The sequence below is a fragment of the Trichechus manatus genome, unplaced genomic scaffold, assembly GCF_000243295.1.
Source record: "Trichechus manatus latirostris isolate Lorelei unplaced genomic scaffold, TriManLat1.0 scaffold00057, whole genome shotgun sequence".
In the NCBI taxonomy this organism is placed as follows: domain Eukaryota; kingdom Metazoa; phylum Chordata; class Mammalia; order Sirenia; family Trichechidae; genus Trichechus; species Trichechus manatus.
The window spans coordinates 8,104,056-8,121,772 of NW_004443993.1; the positions used below are offsets into that span (position 1 = coordinate 8,104,056).

At 43.3% G+C, this 17,717-nt stretch overlaps 1 protein-coding gene across 1 annotated transcript in view; it reads right to left on the minus strand.

Moving 5' to 3' along the window:
• ADGRE1 (adhesion G protein-coupled receptor E1) overlaps positions 1 to 17,717 on the minus strand; it is a gene marked incomplete at its 5' end in the record, with an annotated part of 77,849 nt that overhangs the window by 36,161 nt on the left and 23,971 nt on the right. Inside the window, 9 exons of the mRNA XM_023733083.1 lie at positions 2,409 to 2,608; positions 3,798 to 3,917; positions 5,201 to 5,378; positions 6,843 to 6,926; positions 8,782 to 8,870; positions 11,381 to 11,527; positions 11,613 to 11,753; positions 14,401 to 14,541; positions 16,255 to 16,401. Of these exons, the coding sequence (XP_023588851.1) occupies positions 2,409 to 2,608; positions 3,798 to 3,917; positions 5,201 to 5,378; positions 6,843 to 6,926; positions 8,782 to 8,870; positions 11,381 to 11,527; positions 11,613 to 11,753; positions 14,401 to 14,541; positions 16,255 to 16,401 (1,247 nt within the window). The remainder of the gene's footprint in view (positions 1 to 2,408; positions 2,609 to 3,797; positions 3,918 to 5,200; positions 5,379 to 6,842; positions 6,927 to 8,781; positions 8,871 to 11,380; positions 11,528 to 11,612; positions 11,754 to 14,400; positions 14,542 to 16,254; positions 16,402 to 17,717) is intronic.

The following is a 17,717-nucleotide window of genomic DNA, read 5'->3' on the forward strand; positions in this document are numbered from 1 at the left end:
ACTTGCAAGTGATATTAATGATATTGTTTGATAATTTCTGCATTCTGTTGGATCACCTTTCTTTGGAATGGGCACAAATATGGATCTCTTCCAGTTGGTTGGCCAGGTAGCTGTCTTCAAAATTTCTTGACATAGACGAGTGAGTGCTTCTAGGGTTGCATCCATGTGTTGAAACATCTCAATTGGTATTCCATCAATTCCTTAAGCATTGTTTTTTGCCAATTCCTTCAGTGCATCTTTGGACATCTTCCTTCAATACCATTGGTTCTGGATCATATGCTACCAACTGAAGTGGTTGAACATTGACCAGTTATTTTTGGTACATGTTTTTATTGAGCACCTATTCCATGTTTGGTAAAGTGGAGGGCCAGGAAACCCTCAGTGAAATGGATTGACACAATATCCACAACGGAGTCAAACCTACCAACAATCATGAAGATGGCACAGGACCAGGCATTGTTTCGTCCTATTATACATAAGGTCATCATGAGTTGGAGTCAATTCTGTGGCAACTAACAACATCCCATACCTTGATCTGCACAGTCTATGGGAGACAACAGTAAGTGAAACGGACATAGTCCCTGCCCCCAAGGAGATCACAGTGCCGTGGGAGGAGAAACATATGAAAAAACAAGTAAACAGAAATATTTTTAATAACAGCTAAATAGCAGTGTGCCTTAAGAATGTAACAGAGCCCCGGTGGCGCAGTGGTTAAGCATTTGGCTGCTAACCAAAAGATTGGCAGTTCAAATCCACCAGCTGCTCCTTGGAAACCCTATGGGGTGGTTCTACTCTGTCTTATAGGGTCGCTATGAGTCAGAATTGACTCAACGGCAACAGGTTTTAAGAATGTATGTTGCTGATAGGTGCCATTGAGTCAATTCCTACTCATAGCAACCCCAAGTGACAGAACCGTCCCATAGGGTTTTCTTGATTATAATCTTTATGGAAGTAGATTGCCAAATCTTTCTCCCAAAGAGCTGGTAGCAGAAGTTAAACTAATTTACAGAGTGGAGTCAGGGTGGACAGGGAAGGCTTCTTAAAGAAACAATGTTTCATACATGAAGGATGTTGTTGTTGTTTTTAGGTGTTGTTGAGTTGATTCTGACTCATAGCGACCCTATGTATAACAGAAGGAAACACTGCCCGGTCCTGTGCCACCCTCACAATGATTGCTATGTTTGAGCCCATTTTGCAGCCACTGTGTCAGTCCATCTCATTGAGGGTCTTCCTCTTTTTTGCTGACCCTCTACTTTACCAAGATGATGAAAGATAAATAGGAGTTATCCAGATAAAAAATGTTGGGCTGGGGACATGGGGTGAGAGTGGGGTGTTCTGAGCAGAAGAAACGGCATGTACAAATGTCCTGAGGTAAGAAGGAGATTAATGCATTTTCAGAACTGAAATAACAATCAGGTTTGCTGTAGAGCGGTGAGTGAGACAGAGAGGAATAAGAGATGGGGCTGGGTATGATACTGGCCCAGAATCAAACATGTAGATTGATGGGCCAATGGAGAACTCTCCAGAACTAATTATAAGAACGTTTACCTGATCCTTATCAGAGAAGAAAAAATATTTCGAAAACATACAGAAATGAGAAAATGACAAAGTTAAGAGAAAAAATCTGTAACTGGCTGGGGAGTATTAGGGAGTATTACTGAGAGAAAAATGTATCAAGTCTCCTTATTACAAGTAGCTTATGTCAAATTCATGAAATCAGAGGAATGTCTTGGATTCCAGAGCTGTCTGTAACACAAATTGGCACGGTTAATTTAAGATGTTGTTGGGTGCCATCGAGGCGATTCCGACTCCTAGTGACCCCATGTGACAGAGTAGAACTGCCCCCATAGGGTTTTCTTGGCTGTAACCTTTATAGGAACAGATAGCCAGATCTTTCCCCTGCAGAGCTTCTGGGTGGGTTCGAACCCCCAACCTTTCCATTAGCAGCCAAGCTACTTAACCATTGCGCCACCAGGGCTCCTTGACACAGTCATAGCTAATGTCTAAACCAGTAGCTGATCCTGCATCAACACGACAATCTATAGAAGGACACCACATAGAAATAAAAGAGCTTCTTCTGTTGAAAATGACAGGAAAACTTGGAAACAGGTTAATGGTCATAGTTGCACGACAGGATGAACACAATTAATGTCACTACACTGTACATAGAAGAATGTTGAAATGGTAAATGTTTTGTTACATACTCACCACAATTAAAAAAATGAAAAAATAGAGAAATCAGAGAGTCATTCGTCTAAAGGTGGGTTTTATGAATGGGCTTGCATTGCTAGACATCGTGGAAGCTTGCTGCCTTGGTGGGCCCCCATCGCAAATAAGAGGTAAACCTAATGAAGGACAGGGAGTTTCCAATAGGTAGATGGGGCCTCAGTGGAGAGTTTACCACAAACCTGGATATTCTCCAGAGTGTACATGATTGGATCTGAGAAGCCGTCTTTCTTCTCCCCAGTCATGATGCCCCCAATGACTCGAGAATTCATCTTCAGCTTCCTCTTGGAGTTGGCCAAGGAGTCCTGGGGATCTTTGAAGTAGCTCTCCTCTAAAACAGACTCCATGCCAGCAAAGGAGACAAAAGCCACCCCAGTGGTGCCTGCAAGTTCCCCAAAGGAAAATACTTGGGAATCGTTTGCAGAGTGATTATTACAGATGTCCCAACACACACACTTTAATACCCTACACATCTCACTGTTTTGTTCTGAGGGTTGAAATACCACTGATCTTCCAATGCAGTGACCCTCACCAGAACCATAAAAATTCCTGAGGTGCTATTACCTGGACAAATCTTGGCTCAGTTTAAAAATAAATTTGAGTTAGTTTTCATACATAGTGTGAGATACGGGTTCAGGTTCATTGTTTTGTTGTGGGGACACTAAGCATCTGTTAAACCCATTGCCGTCGAGTCGATTCAGACTTATGGCAACCCCATGTGGCAGAGTAGAACTGCCCGCATAGCATTTCCTAGGCTGTAATCTTTATGGGAGCAGACTGCCATATCTGTGTCCCGTGGGGCGGCTGGTGGGTTCAAATCACCAACCTTTTGGTTAGCAGCCAAGCGCTTAGCCACCATGCCACCAGGGTTCCTTCTGTTAAGGGTGATGGAAATACTTGGAAATGGATAATGGTGATGGTTGAACGACATGATGAATATAATGAACGTGTTACAGAGTAGAACTACTCCATAGAGTTTTCTTGGCTGTAATCTTTATGGAACCAGTTTTTCCCAGACCTTTCTTCCACAGAGCCACTGGGTGGGTTCGAATCGCCGACTTTAAGGTTAGCAGCGGATCGTAAACCACTTGTGCCACCCAGGCTCTAACGTTTTGCTACAAATATGTAAATGTTTTGTTACATACATGTAAGTGTTTTGTTACATATATGTATTTTGTTACGTATGTGTTTTGTTACATACATACAAGTTGTTCTGTTACATACATATGAATGTTTCATTACGTATATATTTACCACAAAAAATAAACAAATAAATAAATTTGAAATTTGTGTTTTTAAGGGAAAATTTAACTCAGCCTCGGGAAATAAGCTCTCCTCTCATGTTTGTGGGCATTCTTGTTTAGTCTCTACGGGGGGCTTCTCTTCACTGCTTGCCCTTTCAATGCTGGTGCTCCTGGGGATGTGCGCTAGATTGCTCTCTGTCCCATCCATCCCTAAGGCTTCCTTCACCATCAACAAGCTGACTCCTTGGCGCCTAAGAGGTGAGGAATAAGTAGCTGCTGATTGGAGGCACTCCAACCACTCTCCTGGATTCTTGGCCAGATCTGTACCTGTAGATTCAGACTCTGCAATGGTGGAACATCCGATCTTCATCTCATCCCCTTTGGCTTTCAAGTGAAAGATGACATTCTCTTTGATGCATTCTTCTTTGACAAATTTGCTCTCAATGTCTGAAAGAGAAAGGGAGGGTTTGCATGAGGTGACACAAAAAGTGAGTCCTGTATTTGGTTTCTGTCCACTGAACTTATGCATCCACAGTTGGAAGCAAAGGAAAGAATGGAAAAGCCAGCTCATCATGGGGCAGGTCTTGAATCCTCTGAATGACAGTGGGGAGGTAGCACCAAGCAAATGAGAAAGCCAGTTGGAGCTTTAGGAGCTAGCTCTCACATCTTAGGGGTGAAGCTGCATCGGGGACAGGTGGAGTTGAAGTCAACAGTGACAGAATGCAACGGAGTCATGATCTTCCAGCTACTCCAAATTTAGACAAATTTTCCAAATCCAAAGGAAGCAGTGCAGGGTAGTGCCAACAGTTAACCAGTGCTTGACTGCTAATCAAAAGGTTGGAAGTCTGAGTCCACCCATAGGCACCTTGGAAGAAAGGTCTGGCAATCTAATTCTGAAAAATAAGCCATTGAAAATGCTACGGAGCAGCTCTACTCTGACACACATGGTGTCGCCATGAATCAGAATCAACTCAATGGCAACTGGTTAGGGAGTCCCTGGGTGGTGCAAATAGTTAATGTGCTCAGCTGCTAACTGAAAGGTTGGCAGTTCAAGTCCACCCAGAGGCACCTTGGAAGAAAGGCCTGGCGATCTAATTCTGAAAAATCAGCCATGGAAAACCTTATGGAGCACAGTTTTACTCTGACACACTTGGGGTTGTCATGAGCGGGAGTTGACTCGACAGCAACTTTTTTTTAATGTTTTGTATTCATCCTGGTATCAAACTGGGGCTCTGCTCTGTGTTGTCCTCACTTTGGAGCGCAGGCAGATGTAACAGCCATAATCTAGAACATCGCCAGTTACTATGGCGTAGGGAAAGAAAGTTCTGGAAGGTCTCATGCTGGCAACCATTTTATTCGCAATTCATTGGCCTGAACTAGTCACAAAAATCCTGCCTAATCCCCAAGGAGCCAGGAAGTACAATGCTACCACGGCCCCAGAAGAAAAAGCTGGAAGTATTTGAGCAGAGAAAATGACTATATACCCTAACACACGGCATATAGTAAGCAGTCAACAAATGATTGTTGAATGATTTAATGGCAAACTCTTAGCACTCAATGCAACCACTCTTGCCAAGCACTCAACGATGTTGTTTATATGATTAGGCTTGCTTTGCTGTGAGTTCAATGTTTTGAAACAGAAAAATAGGAGGGTGAGAAATTCATGGGGAATCACATCGCCAAGGTCACTCCTCAAAATCGACACCCAGCTGTGACCTTATATGTCCTACCTAAGGGTTCAGTCCGAACAGTCTGACTGCTGTTCCGTGAGGGTTTCAGGAAAGCCGCCAACGCCATGCTCTCCACACTCTCCAGCACAACCGTGGCCAGCGCGGCTTTCTCTTCCTTGGTGAAGTTGGACCACGTGGATGTTTGTTCAAGCACAATAGCGAAGCTCTCGACCACTCTCTGCGAAAAACGAAGTTTCTCTCTCTCTCTCCCCCACCCTACATTATATATGTATATATATAACCAAAAAAACCCAAATTTACTGCAGTCAGGTCAACTCATAGCAACCCCACAGGGTTTCTTAGGCTGTAAATCTCTACGGAAGCAGACTGCCACATCTTTCTCCCGCAGATACGATGGTGGTTTTGAACTGCCAACCTTCCAGTCAGCAGTCAATTGCTTTAACCACTGCACCACCAGGGCTCCTTTATTTATATATTTTTTTTTGTTTATTTATTTATATTTATATATATGTAGTTATTGCTAGGTGCCTTTGAGCTGATTTCAACTCATAGTGACCCTATGTGACCGAGTACAATGGCACCGTAAGGTTTCCTTGGCTGTAAACTTTATGGAAGAAGATCGCCAGGTCTTTCTTGTGAGGCACGGGTGGGTGGGTTCAAACAGCCAACCTTTCTGTTAGCAGCCAAGTGCCTAACTGATGCACCACCAGGGCTTCTTATATTTTATACACACACACACACACACAGAAATCATTGGGTGGCACAAATGGGTAACACACTCAGTTGGAGGTTTGAGTCCACCCAGAGGCACCTTGGAAGAAAGGACAGGCAATCTACTTCTGAAAAATCAGCCATTGAAAACTCTATGGGCCACGTTCTACTCTGCCACACATGGGGTGGCCACAAGTCGGAATCCACTTGACAGCTATTGGTTTAGTGTGTGTGTGCGTGTGTGTGTGTGTGTGTGTGTGTGCCTCTCTCTCTCTCATCAGTGAAATAACAGCTGTTCTCTCTCATCAGGAGCCCTAGTGGTGCAACCGTTAAATGCTCAGCTGCTAACCAAAAGGTTAGCAGTTTAAACCCACCCAGTGGCCCCACAGGAGAAAGACCTGGCCATCTGCTCCTGTAAAGATTACAGCCTAGAAAATCCTATCAGGCAGTTCTCTGTCATATGGGCTCGCTATGAGTCAGAAATCAACTCCACGGCACCCAACAACAACTCTCTCTCATCAGGAGAGTGGATCAGAAGTCCAGGTCAATGGAGAATTAATAATGGCATCTACTCAAGCTCTCTCCCTGATCCAAGAGGCCCTACAGGGAATGCAGATTGGTGTCGCCTTTATGGAGTGCGATAACTGTGTAAATTGCACATACCCTTTGACCTAGCTATTTCCCTTCCAGGAATGAATCCTTCCAGAAGTATTTTTTAAAGGGTGCAAGGATATTGCCCAGTGATGTTCATTTCAGTATGGGTTGTAAAAGCAAAAAGTGAGAAAGCCTAATGTCCAACAGATGAATTAAATAAATTGATGAGACTAAAGCCTGTTATAGCATTCAGGTGCTGAAAAAGAATGAGGTCATAAATCTATATGTATTAACAAAGAAGTCCATGAGCTATGTTTCAGTAAAGCAAATTATGGAATAACTCAAAACACAGTTACAAAGAAGACTTTATAGTTACCTCCAGAGAAATGGCGGTGGTTTTGTTTTTGCAAGCATCATCCAGAACGCTGAAGGTGGTGTTCATGAGTGCACAGAAGGACGCCTGTGTCCCAGAGAGAAGAATGTTGATCGATCTCTCCCACAGACATGGCATCTCCACATCGGGCCATCCAGCCCACCACGGGGCGGGGAGGGGAAACTGAGGCAACCAAACCTCAGCCGAGGTCCCGAACTACTGAGATGTCATGTGTCTCTAGAATTCTCGGGGATATAAAACTCACCATTTGATCAGAACTGGAATAACATCATCCTTCTCCTCCATGAATTAAATAAACAGCAAAACTATTAAGTGGGATCAATACATGGAGAGACGTGTTAAAAAAAAAAAAAAGGAAGAAAGAAAACACAGTGGCCCAAGGTGTATGGGAATTCCAAAACTGATTTACAAGTTCAGATGATGCTCTGCCCTCATGGACACACAACTCCAACTTTGTGGCCCAGTATGGCTGCTCCAGCTCCTGCCATCACACCTACATTCCAGCTGGCGAGAAAGTAAGAAGGGGAAGTGGGTTTTATCACATATTGCCAGGGATTAGGGGAAAGTGGGAATGGGGAGTAACTATTTGATGGTTACAGGGTTTCCATTTTGGGTGACGAACAACTTAAAGGCTTAGGGAATTTTAAAAAAAGAAAAACCCTATGCCATCAAGTTTATTTGGACTCTTGGTGACCCCACGTGTTACAGAGTAGAACCGTTCCATGGAGTTTCCTTGGCTATAGTCTTTATGGAAGCAGATTGCCTGTCCATTCTTCCGTGGTGCTGCTCAGTGGGTTTGAACCACCAACCTTTAGGTGAGTAGTCAAGCACAAACAATTTGTGCCACCCAGGGACTCGGTTTTAAAATATAACACTGTAATGACCTAGCAACCCCACTCCTAGGTATTTACCCTACAGAAGGGAAGACTTAGGTTCACACAGAAAATCTGTCCATGAATCTTTATGACAGCTCTACTCATAATCTCCAAACTCTGTAAACAACCCAAGTGTTCTTCCAGGGGTGAATGGATAAACAAACTAGTATGTCCATAAAATGAGGACATTGGGACCTTCTACCACCAAGAATGAAGAAGCAGGAGGGAAGCACGTCCTTTGAACCCCAGGTCCCTGAGCTGAGAATCTCCTAGACCAGGGGAAGATTGATGACAAGGACCTTCCCCCAGAGCCAACAGAGAGAGAACGCCTTCCCTGGAGTTGGCGCCCTGAATTTGGACTTCTAGCCTCCTAGACCGTGAGAGAATAAGTTTCTGTTTGTTAAAGCCATCCACTTGTGGTATTTCTGTTATAGCAGCACTAGATGTCTAAGACATGGCCATAGAATCTCTATTATTGAAATGACTTCATTGGAGAGCCAGAAAGTCCAAACACCTCTCTTCCCAACCTGGCTGTGTATCATCCATCGCCTATCACTCCAATGCACCAACAACACCTTCCCTAGTGGTGAGACTTCAATGTAGTCTCCCCTTCTTCTTTTAGTACAATAATCTCCAAGTTTTACACAGGCAAATGTCCTCCCTTCCCAGCTTTCCTTGCAGCTAGGTGTAACCATGTGACTAATATTTGTCCAATGTGATGTGAGTAGAAGAGATCCTGGGTCATACTCTTAAAGGATAGGACTGTACTTTTCACTTTCCCAGCTGGAATGTAGATGTGAGGGCAGGCACTGAAGCAGCCATCTTGGACCACAAAAAGGGAGTCTTGTGTTGATGATGACAGAGCACTATGGAGCCATCATATCAACTCTTGGCAGCTTATGCTCAGACTGTTACAGAAGAAAGAAATAAACTGCTATTTGGTTTAAGTCAGTTATTTTGGCCTTTATTAGAGGTGCAAAATCAACATCCTAACTAAGTGGCTTCTAGGAAAACCTCAAGAGCTAGGGGCATTTAAAAATACTTACAAATTCAGGCTCCATTGCTGCTGTGCCTTGGCATCGCTGGACCTGTTCATTGTCAGGAATAACATCTTCTTGACACTTGAAGGGAACCCCTAGGAAGAAGAAGAAAACAAAGGTAACCAAACTTCAACCACAGCAAAGTGCGATTAAAAGGCAAGTCTGATTACCTCACCCCTGCTCAAAACCCACCCTGTAATGGGCGGTGGTGAAAATGAACAAACAGCCACACACCACAGCATTAGGGATTCTGAGGAGCTTGATACCAATTGTGAAAAGCACGCAAGCTTAACAAGATATTGTGTTGTTGTTGTTGTTACTGGGTGCTGTCAAGTAAATTCCCACTCATAGCGACCCCATGTGACAAAGTAGAACTTCCCCATAGGGTTTCCTAGGCTGTAATCTTTATGGAAGCAGATCACTAGGTCTTTTCTCCCTTTGAGCCACTGGGTGGTTTTGAACCATCAACCTTTCGGTTAGCAGCCAAGAGCTTAACAGTTGTGCCACCAGGGCTCCTCAGGTACTGTGTAAGGGCTACATAAAGCAAGAAAACCAAACCCATTATCCTCTAGTAGATTCTAGCTCATGGCGACCCCATGTGTTACAGAGTAGAACTGCGTTCCATAGGGTTTTCTTGGCTGTAATCTTACGGAAGCAGACTGCCAGGTCCTACTTCCAGGTGCTGCTGAATGGATTCAAACTGCCAACCTTTTGGTTAGTAGCTGAGAGCAAATCATTTGTGCCACCCAGGGACCTAGTAGGGATACACACACAGGGGAAAACTTTTTTTTTAAATAGAATAAATTAGCAGTTGCCAGGAGTGAGAGGATAGGGGAAAGAGGGAGTCATTGCTTTGGGGACACTGAGCTTCAGTTAAGGGTGATGGAAAAACTGGAAGCAGATCGTGGTGATGGTTGCACAACACGATGAATGTAATCAGTGTCACTGAATTGTACATATAAAGAATGTGAAATGGCAAATGTTTTGTTATATACTTAAAACAATTAAAAAATGTTGAAATAGTGAATGTTTCGTTACCTATATACAGTTAAAACAAAAATAGATGGACGGATGGATGGATGGCCGGATGGGTGGATGGGCAGATGGGCAGAGGGGTGAGCGAGCAGACAGCTGGGTGGTCAGGTGGACAGATGGGTGGGTGAGTGGGTGGATAGCTGGATGGGTGGATGGGTGGATGGATGGATGGATGGATGGAACATAGATGAATTAATTATTTTTTAAAAAACACCAAAACTTCTTTATCCTGCAAAAAAACAAAAAGGTAGGGGAATAGGAAACACAAAAGTCCAACTGCTTCCTTCTGGGGAGTAGACCGGAAGATGGAATGGGGAGGGAGATGCAACAGCATTGATGATATGTTAATTCTCATGTTTGGGTTGGCCTCAGGGATATTCATTTTATTATTATACCCTATGGCCTCCATATAAGTTGCATATAATCTTTTTAATGTGTTCAATTATCTATAATTTTAAAAATGGAAACTTTTCATGATTCCCCATTGCTCTTGGAAAAAATTCTGAAATTCTTCTAGAGGCATGCAAGACCCTGCAGAATCCGACCTCTGCCCACCTCATCAGATGCAGCTAATGCCACTCCCCACTACCCTCACTCTGCTTTAGCCTCAGGAACTTTATTTGTTCCTCATCCATGCCAAACTCTACAGTTCCCCCTGCCTCAGGGCCTTTGCACATGCCCTAACCTGGAACACTTTGATCTCCATTCTCCCTCTGGCAAATTCCTACTTCTCTGAGTTACAGCTTAAAAGTCATTTGCTCAGAGCATGTAAAATATTCCATTGTTGTTGTTGTGTGCTATAGAGCCAATTTCAACTCATGGCCACCCCATGTGACAGAGTAGAACTGCCCCATAGGGTTTTCTAGGCTGTAATCTTTACAGGAGCACATTCCGTGGAGCTTGTAGATAGGTTCAAACCACCAATCTTTCAGTTAACAGCTGAGCACTGAACAATTATGCCACCAGGGCTTCTTAAACATCCCGTTAACCACTGTGATGTTTCAATTGTGGCAATATTGTGGTTATTATTTAATTATGTGTGTGCTCCTTCCCTAGACTATAAGCTACATGAAGGCAAGTATCATGTCCTTCTTATCCATGATTGAAGCCTCAGTGCCTAGTGCAGGGCCTAGCAAAACAAGTAAATAAATAAATAAGCCAAAAAAAAAGAACAAATCCATTGCCATTGTGTTGATTCTGACTCGTGGTTACACTACGTGTTACAGAGTAGAACTGAGCTCCATAAGGTTTTCTTGGCTGTAATCTTTATGAAACCAGATTGTCGGGCCTTCCTTCTACAGTGTCGCTGGGTGGTTTGAACCACCAATCTTTTGATTAGTAGCTGAGTGCAAACCATTTGAGCCACCCACAGACCCCAATAAATAAATAGGGATTCCAAAAAAAATTTATTGGATGAGCAAATTAGTGAATGAGTAAATGAATGACTAAAACAAGAGAATCTCTGGATGCGGTGAAAGTTAGAGGAAGAGCCAGAGGTTAGGTAGAGTGAGGATTTTACAAACAAAGCAAGACACGGACTCCATTGTAAAGACACAGAGGAGATGATTACTTTTGCATCTGAAGTTGCCATTTTTCCAGGAGCCTTCTGGGTTGGGACGAAAGCCCACCATGCAGCTACAGTTGTAGGATCCCAGGGCATTGGTGCAGACAGAATTGGGGCCACATGGTGATGGATCTTGGAAGCACTCATCAATGTCTGCAAGAAACTCAAGAATATCAAGACACTAAGAGGAACAAGGTGATATTTCCTTCCAGGGCTGGCCAGCAAGCCATCTTCTCACCTATACATTCCACCCCTTGGTCTGTGAAGCTCAGCTCTCCATTGCTTGGTGCAAAACCAGGATGACAGGTGCAAAAGAAGCTCCCAGGAGTGTTGGTACATGTTGTGTTGAAGCTACACATGTCAATGCACTCATCAACATCTGTAATGCAGAGAATAGATGCGAGGCAAGGTTGGTCAACAGTCCAACAAAAGTCATGCTCCAAATATATAGAAACCAGAGATTATTAATGATGACTAGGGATAAGAAGGAGGGAGAAAGTGGGGATTTTTACTTGGAAGGCATTGAGTTTGTTAATGGTGGTAGAATATTTTGAAAGAGGATATCGATAATAGGAGCACAATATGAAAAATGTAATCAATGCCACTGAAATGCAAATGTGGAAGTTGTTGTATTGGTGAATGTTTTGGTGTGTATATTTTCACCACAATAAAAATAAAGTAGCTTGAAATTAAAAAAATAATTTCAAGTCATGCTTCTTCCTAATATAGAGTTGTCACTAGAAAATGGTGACTCAATCAAGGACTTTATCTCCCAGCCCTCTGCATCTAGATGGGGCATGTGATTAATTTTTACTCGTGGAATGTGAAGGTGTGACAGATGTCACTTATGGGCCAAGGTGGTTAAGAAGTGGGTATGCCTTCCCTCTTCTCTCTTTCCCTTCCACTGGCTGGAAGCAGGAACCCCAAGGCCCTGAAGGATAGAGACCCAAACAATGGAAGGGGATTGGATCCTTAAATCTCCATGTGATAGAAAGCTGCCCACTGACCAGCAGCACCCACATTGAATTGTTATGAGAGTGAGAAATTTCTATTGTGTTAAGCCAGCGATTCTCAACTGGGGATGCCTTTGTCCTCTAAGGGGGCATTTGGCAACGTCTGGGGACATTTTTGGTTGTCACAATTTGGGGGTGCTACTGGTATCCAGTGCGTAGAGGCCATAGATGCTGCTGAACATCCTACAATGCACAGGACAGCCCCCAACAAAAGAAAGAATTATCCAACTCAAAATGTTAACAGTGCTGAGGTTAAGAAACCCTGGTCTGATTAATACAGGCTGGTGGCAGGTCACTATATCAACACAGGGTTTTCTCTCTCTCTCTCTGGGGCTTCTGAATCACTGAGGATATATGGAATAGAATGTTGTCCTGGAAAAACGTAATTCAGAAGGAAGTAAGTACAAAACCTTTCATGCTTCTATACCAACTCATAAAACATGAGGAATAAACAGGCAGTCTATTAGTGAACCAAGCAGGTATATGATGTATTGCACTGGGCATTACCATGGAGAGTTAGAATGCAAAGTTCTTGTGATAGGAATGTAGATTAATTTGGAGGCTCCAAAGGGCACAAAAATAGCCCATGGTTGGAAGTTACAGGGAAGTGAGTTTTCACTTGGAATCACGGAAGACACCTCTAATCAAGAAATGAGCTTCTTTTGAACGAGGAGTGAGCTCCCTGCCTCCAGAAATATTGAAGCACAAACTAGGCAAGGTCTTGTCAGAGCTAGCATAGACAGACTTTATGATTTGCATATGGAGTTGGGTTAGATGCATGGCTTTCCAAACTGGCAAGGAAGCCTTTCTTCATGTGAAGTAAAACTTGAATAGGTAAAACAGAAGAGGTGATAATTTGGCTGAAAGAGGGAGGGAAGCCCATGATCTTGCCTGCCTGGTAAATCCCTTGTCCCTTGATGGGAACCCTGAATGGGTTCCTAGAAGCCTCTGGAGTTGTATTAGTCTATCTCTAAGCTCGCTTTCAACTTTACCATTCTGCTTCTAACAGTGTTAGCAGCTTGTGAGCCTCAACAAATAAGAATATAACATTTTTAATGAAAAGAAGCATGCATTTCCTGTGGGGGTTGAAGAAGAGAACATGTGTCCTGCAGTGTGGTAGATAGTCTCCAAAGACAGTGTTAGGGGCTGTTGTAAATATGTGTGGTAAATCCTAGCCTCTATACGTGTGGATGTAATCTCGCTTCTTTGTTATGTTAATGAGGTCATATCAGTGCCGGGTGTGTCCTAAACCTAATCACTTTTAAGATATAAAAAGAGCAGATTAGACACAAAGGCAAGCAAGGAAGTTGCCACACGAAGATGGTCAAGGCATCAAGGGACAGAAGCTGGAAGAGACATGGATCTTCCCCCAGAGCCGACAGAGAGAGAGAGCTTTCTCCTAGAGCCAGTGCCCTGACCTAGGACTTCTAGCCTACTAAACTGTGAGAAAATAAATTTCTGTTCTTTAAAGCCACCTTCTTGTGGTATTTTTGTTATAGCAGCACTAGATAACTAAGACAGATGTTTTCCATTAATTCCTCCGCTTCCTGTACACACATGTTGCTCCTACATCAAGAATTGGAGTTCATTTCCCTTTCCTTTAAATCTAGGCTGGCCCGATGACTGTGCCCAATAGAACATGGTAGAATTAATGTTCTGGGACTTCAGAGTTCAGGCCTTCAGAAGACTGGTAGTTTCTGTTTTCTTCCTCTTGAAACATTTCCTCTCGGAAACTAGCTGCCATGCTATGAGGAAGCTCAAGTAGCCACATGGAAAGGCCCATGAGAAAAACTGAGGGCCCCAGCTGAGCTCCAAGCCAGAGACCAACCATGTAAGCAAGGCCATGTATGCAAAGCCATTCCAGTGCCCAAGGTGACACCATGTGAAACAGAATACCCATGTGGTCAACCCACAGAATCATGAGCAGTAACAAACTCTTGTTGTTATAAGCCACTAAGTTTCAAGGTAGTTGGTTATCCATTGGGAAGTCCTCAGTATGGTGGGGAGAGTTACCTGTACATTGGTAAGCCCCCACATCGGGCTTATATTCTTCATAGAATCCAGGTAGGCAGTGGCAAATGTATGTGCCCAGGATGTTGGTGCATTTGGAATTGGGGCCGCAAAGAGTCGAGTTCCTGGAACATTCATCGACATCTAAGCAGAAAATCAGTCGGAGTCAGAAGAATGGAGGATGCTGAGGCTGCAGCTGTGAACAGCCTCCCCACTGACTAAAGCCAATGGGCTTCCCTGGCTCCAGTCTCACCTTCTTAAACACGTTTTCATTGCTACAACGAGTGCAACCATTTAGGGGCATATTCCTGACAAATGCAAAGCCTCTGATGAGGCCCCCCACTACTCAGGATAAAATCCAAACCCCCTTTAGAACGTACAAAGCCCTGAGAGTCTGGTTCCACCTAAGTTTGCCCACCTCATTTTTTAGTGCTATTCCCAGTGTGCTTTATGATCTAGCCACATTGGTGACCTGTACATCCACAGAGTCTCATCCTCTTTCACCTCTGGTCCCTCAGCCTTAAGCTGCCTTATTCTCCTCTTTCCCTAATGAGTCTCAACTCATCCCCAAGGCATCACTATATTATTAAAGATCATTATTATTAACAGTAATAATTATTATTAAAAATAATAATTTTTAAATAATATTTAAAATGGTTTCAGTTGCCATCGAGTTGATTCCGACTCATGGCCATCCTATGTGTCACAGAGTAGACCTATGCTTCATACGGTTTGCTTGGCTAATCTTTATGGAAATAAATCACCAGGGCTTTCTTCCTCAGCACCTCTGGGTGAGTGTGAACCACCAACCTTTAGGTTAGCAATCTAGCACAAACTCTGCCACCCAGGGACCTATATTTAAAATAATATTATTACAATAATAACAAAACCACTGTATTATTATAGTCCCAGGATGGTACAAATGGTGAATGCACTCAGTGGCTAACTGAAAAGTTGGAGGTTCAAGTCCACCCAGAGGCACCTTGGAAGAAAAGCCTGGTGATATACTTCCAAAAATTCAGCCACTGAAAGCCCTGTGGAGCATAGTTCTACTCAGACACACATGAGGTCGCCATGAGTCGGAGTCAGCTCAACAGCAAATGGTATGGAAGAGCTTAGCACCTTGGCTGGGATCCTGCCTCTGGGCCTTTGCACCAAATGTTCCCTCCTGCAGGCACACCCTTCCCCAGGTAACCATGGCTCCCTCTTTCACTTTTCTCAAATATCAACTTCTCAGTATGGCCTTTTCTTACCATTCTTTCAAAATTAGAATAGCTAGACAGACAGATAATGAATGAATGAATAAAATTAGACCCCCACCCCCAGTACCTCTTCTCTGCTTTTCCTGCCTTATTGTTTTTCATTGTATTTATCGATACCTGACATACAATATATTCACGTAATTTTTCATTATCTGTCTTCCCCACACTAGAGGCGTGTGCAAGAAGAGCCATTATTTTGACTTGCTTAAATCACTGCTGTATCCTTGTTGTTGTTCTTAGTTGTTGTTGAGTCGATTGTGACTCATGGCGACCCCCTGTGTGCAGAGTAGACCTGTGTGCAGGCTGTGACCTTTCAGGAGAAGATCGCCAGGCCTGTCTTCCAAGGCACCTCTGGGTGGGTTTGAACCACCAACCTTTAGGTTTGCAGTTGAGCACAAACCGTTTGCCCCACCTACCTAGAAGAGTGCCTGGCACATAGTAGGTGCTCAAGAAGTATGTGGTGAATGAATGAATGAATGATTGATCATTGACCTCAGCTTTGCAGATGACTGTCCTGAATTTAGCTGAGACCGACCCACCCCTCATTGCCGACTGTGCAAATAGACTTGAATTCCCTACAGATACCTCCACCTACCTTCACACTTCTCTCCAAAGCCCTGGAAAGTCAGGTTTCCACTGCTGGATTCAAATCCTGAGTTGCAGAAACAAAAGTAGCTTCCGACAGTGTTGCTGCAAGTCGCATGCTCTGGACAAGCTCTGGGATCGGCACATTCGTCCACATCTGGCAAATGGAAGAGAAAGCACAAGGTCAAGGCAACAATGAAACAGGAAAGGGATTCATTCTGCGTGTCAACTTGCGGCAGAAAGTGCTGGTGCGCCCCTATACCCATGTTCTCCCCTTCTTCCTGAGCACACAATGGAACACATTTCCAGCCTCCCTTGCAGCTAGGTGTGGCTGTAAGAATAAATTCTGCCAATGGCATGTAGCAGAATGGTTGTTAATAGTTTCCAAATAGCAACTTCATTCATAATTGCCAAAAATTGGGAGCAACCAAGATGTCCTTCAGTAGGTGAATGGATAAACAAACTGTGGTACATCCATGTAATGGAATATTATGCAGCCATAAAGAGAAATAAAGCCCTGGTGCAAAATGCCACAACATGGATGAACCTTGAAAATATCAAGCTGAGTGAGTAAGGCAGTCGCAAGAGGACAAATACTGTATGATCTCACTTATATGAAATAAGCAAATACATAGAAACCAAAGATTTCTAGTGGTTACCAGGGGTGGGAGGGAGAGGAAATGTTTTGGGTTTTTGTTTTTTGTTTTGTTTTGTTTTGTTTTGGCGGAGGGAGGCATTGAGTTTATGTTAATGTTGGTGGAATGTTTTGGAAAAGGATAACGATAACAGCGGCACAACATGAAAAATGCCATCAATGTCACTGAATTGTAAATGTGGAAGTTGTGTCAGCAAACATTTTGGTGTGCATATTTTCACGATAATAATTTTAAAAACTAACAATAAGTGTTGACAAGGGTGCAGAAATGGTAACCCACTTTGGAAAACTGGCAACATTTTGTAGAGTTAAACATACACTTACCATGTGACCAAGCACTCTAATTCCTAGGATTTTATCCAAGGGCAATGAAAACACATGTTCACACACACACAGAAAAAGAAATGAGCAATTTTTACAATAGTTAAAAAAACATGAGCTATTCAGCCACAAAAAGGCATGGAGGAACCTTAGGTGTGTATTGTCAAGTGAAAGAAGCTGGTCTGAAAGAGCTACACACTGTATGAGTCCCCATCTATAGGACTTTCTGGAAAAGTTGACATGACAGAGAGTGAAAAGACCAGTGTTTTACCAGGGGCTCAGGGGAGGGATGAATAGGGGAAGCACAGGAAATTCTTAGGGAAGTGAAATGATTCCATATGATACTGTCATGGTGGACACATGACATTACGCATTTGTCAAAACCCATAGGGCTGGACAACACCAAGAGTAAACTCTCGAGTAAACTATGGACTTTAGTTATTACTGCCGTTGTTGTTAGTTGCCTTCAAGTCGATTGCAACTCATGACAACTTCAT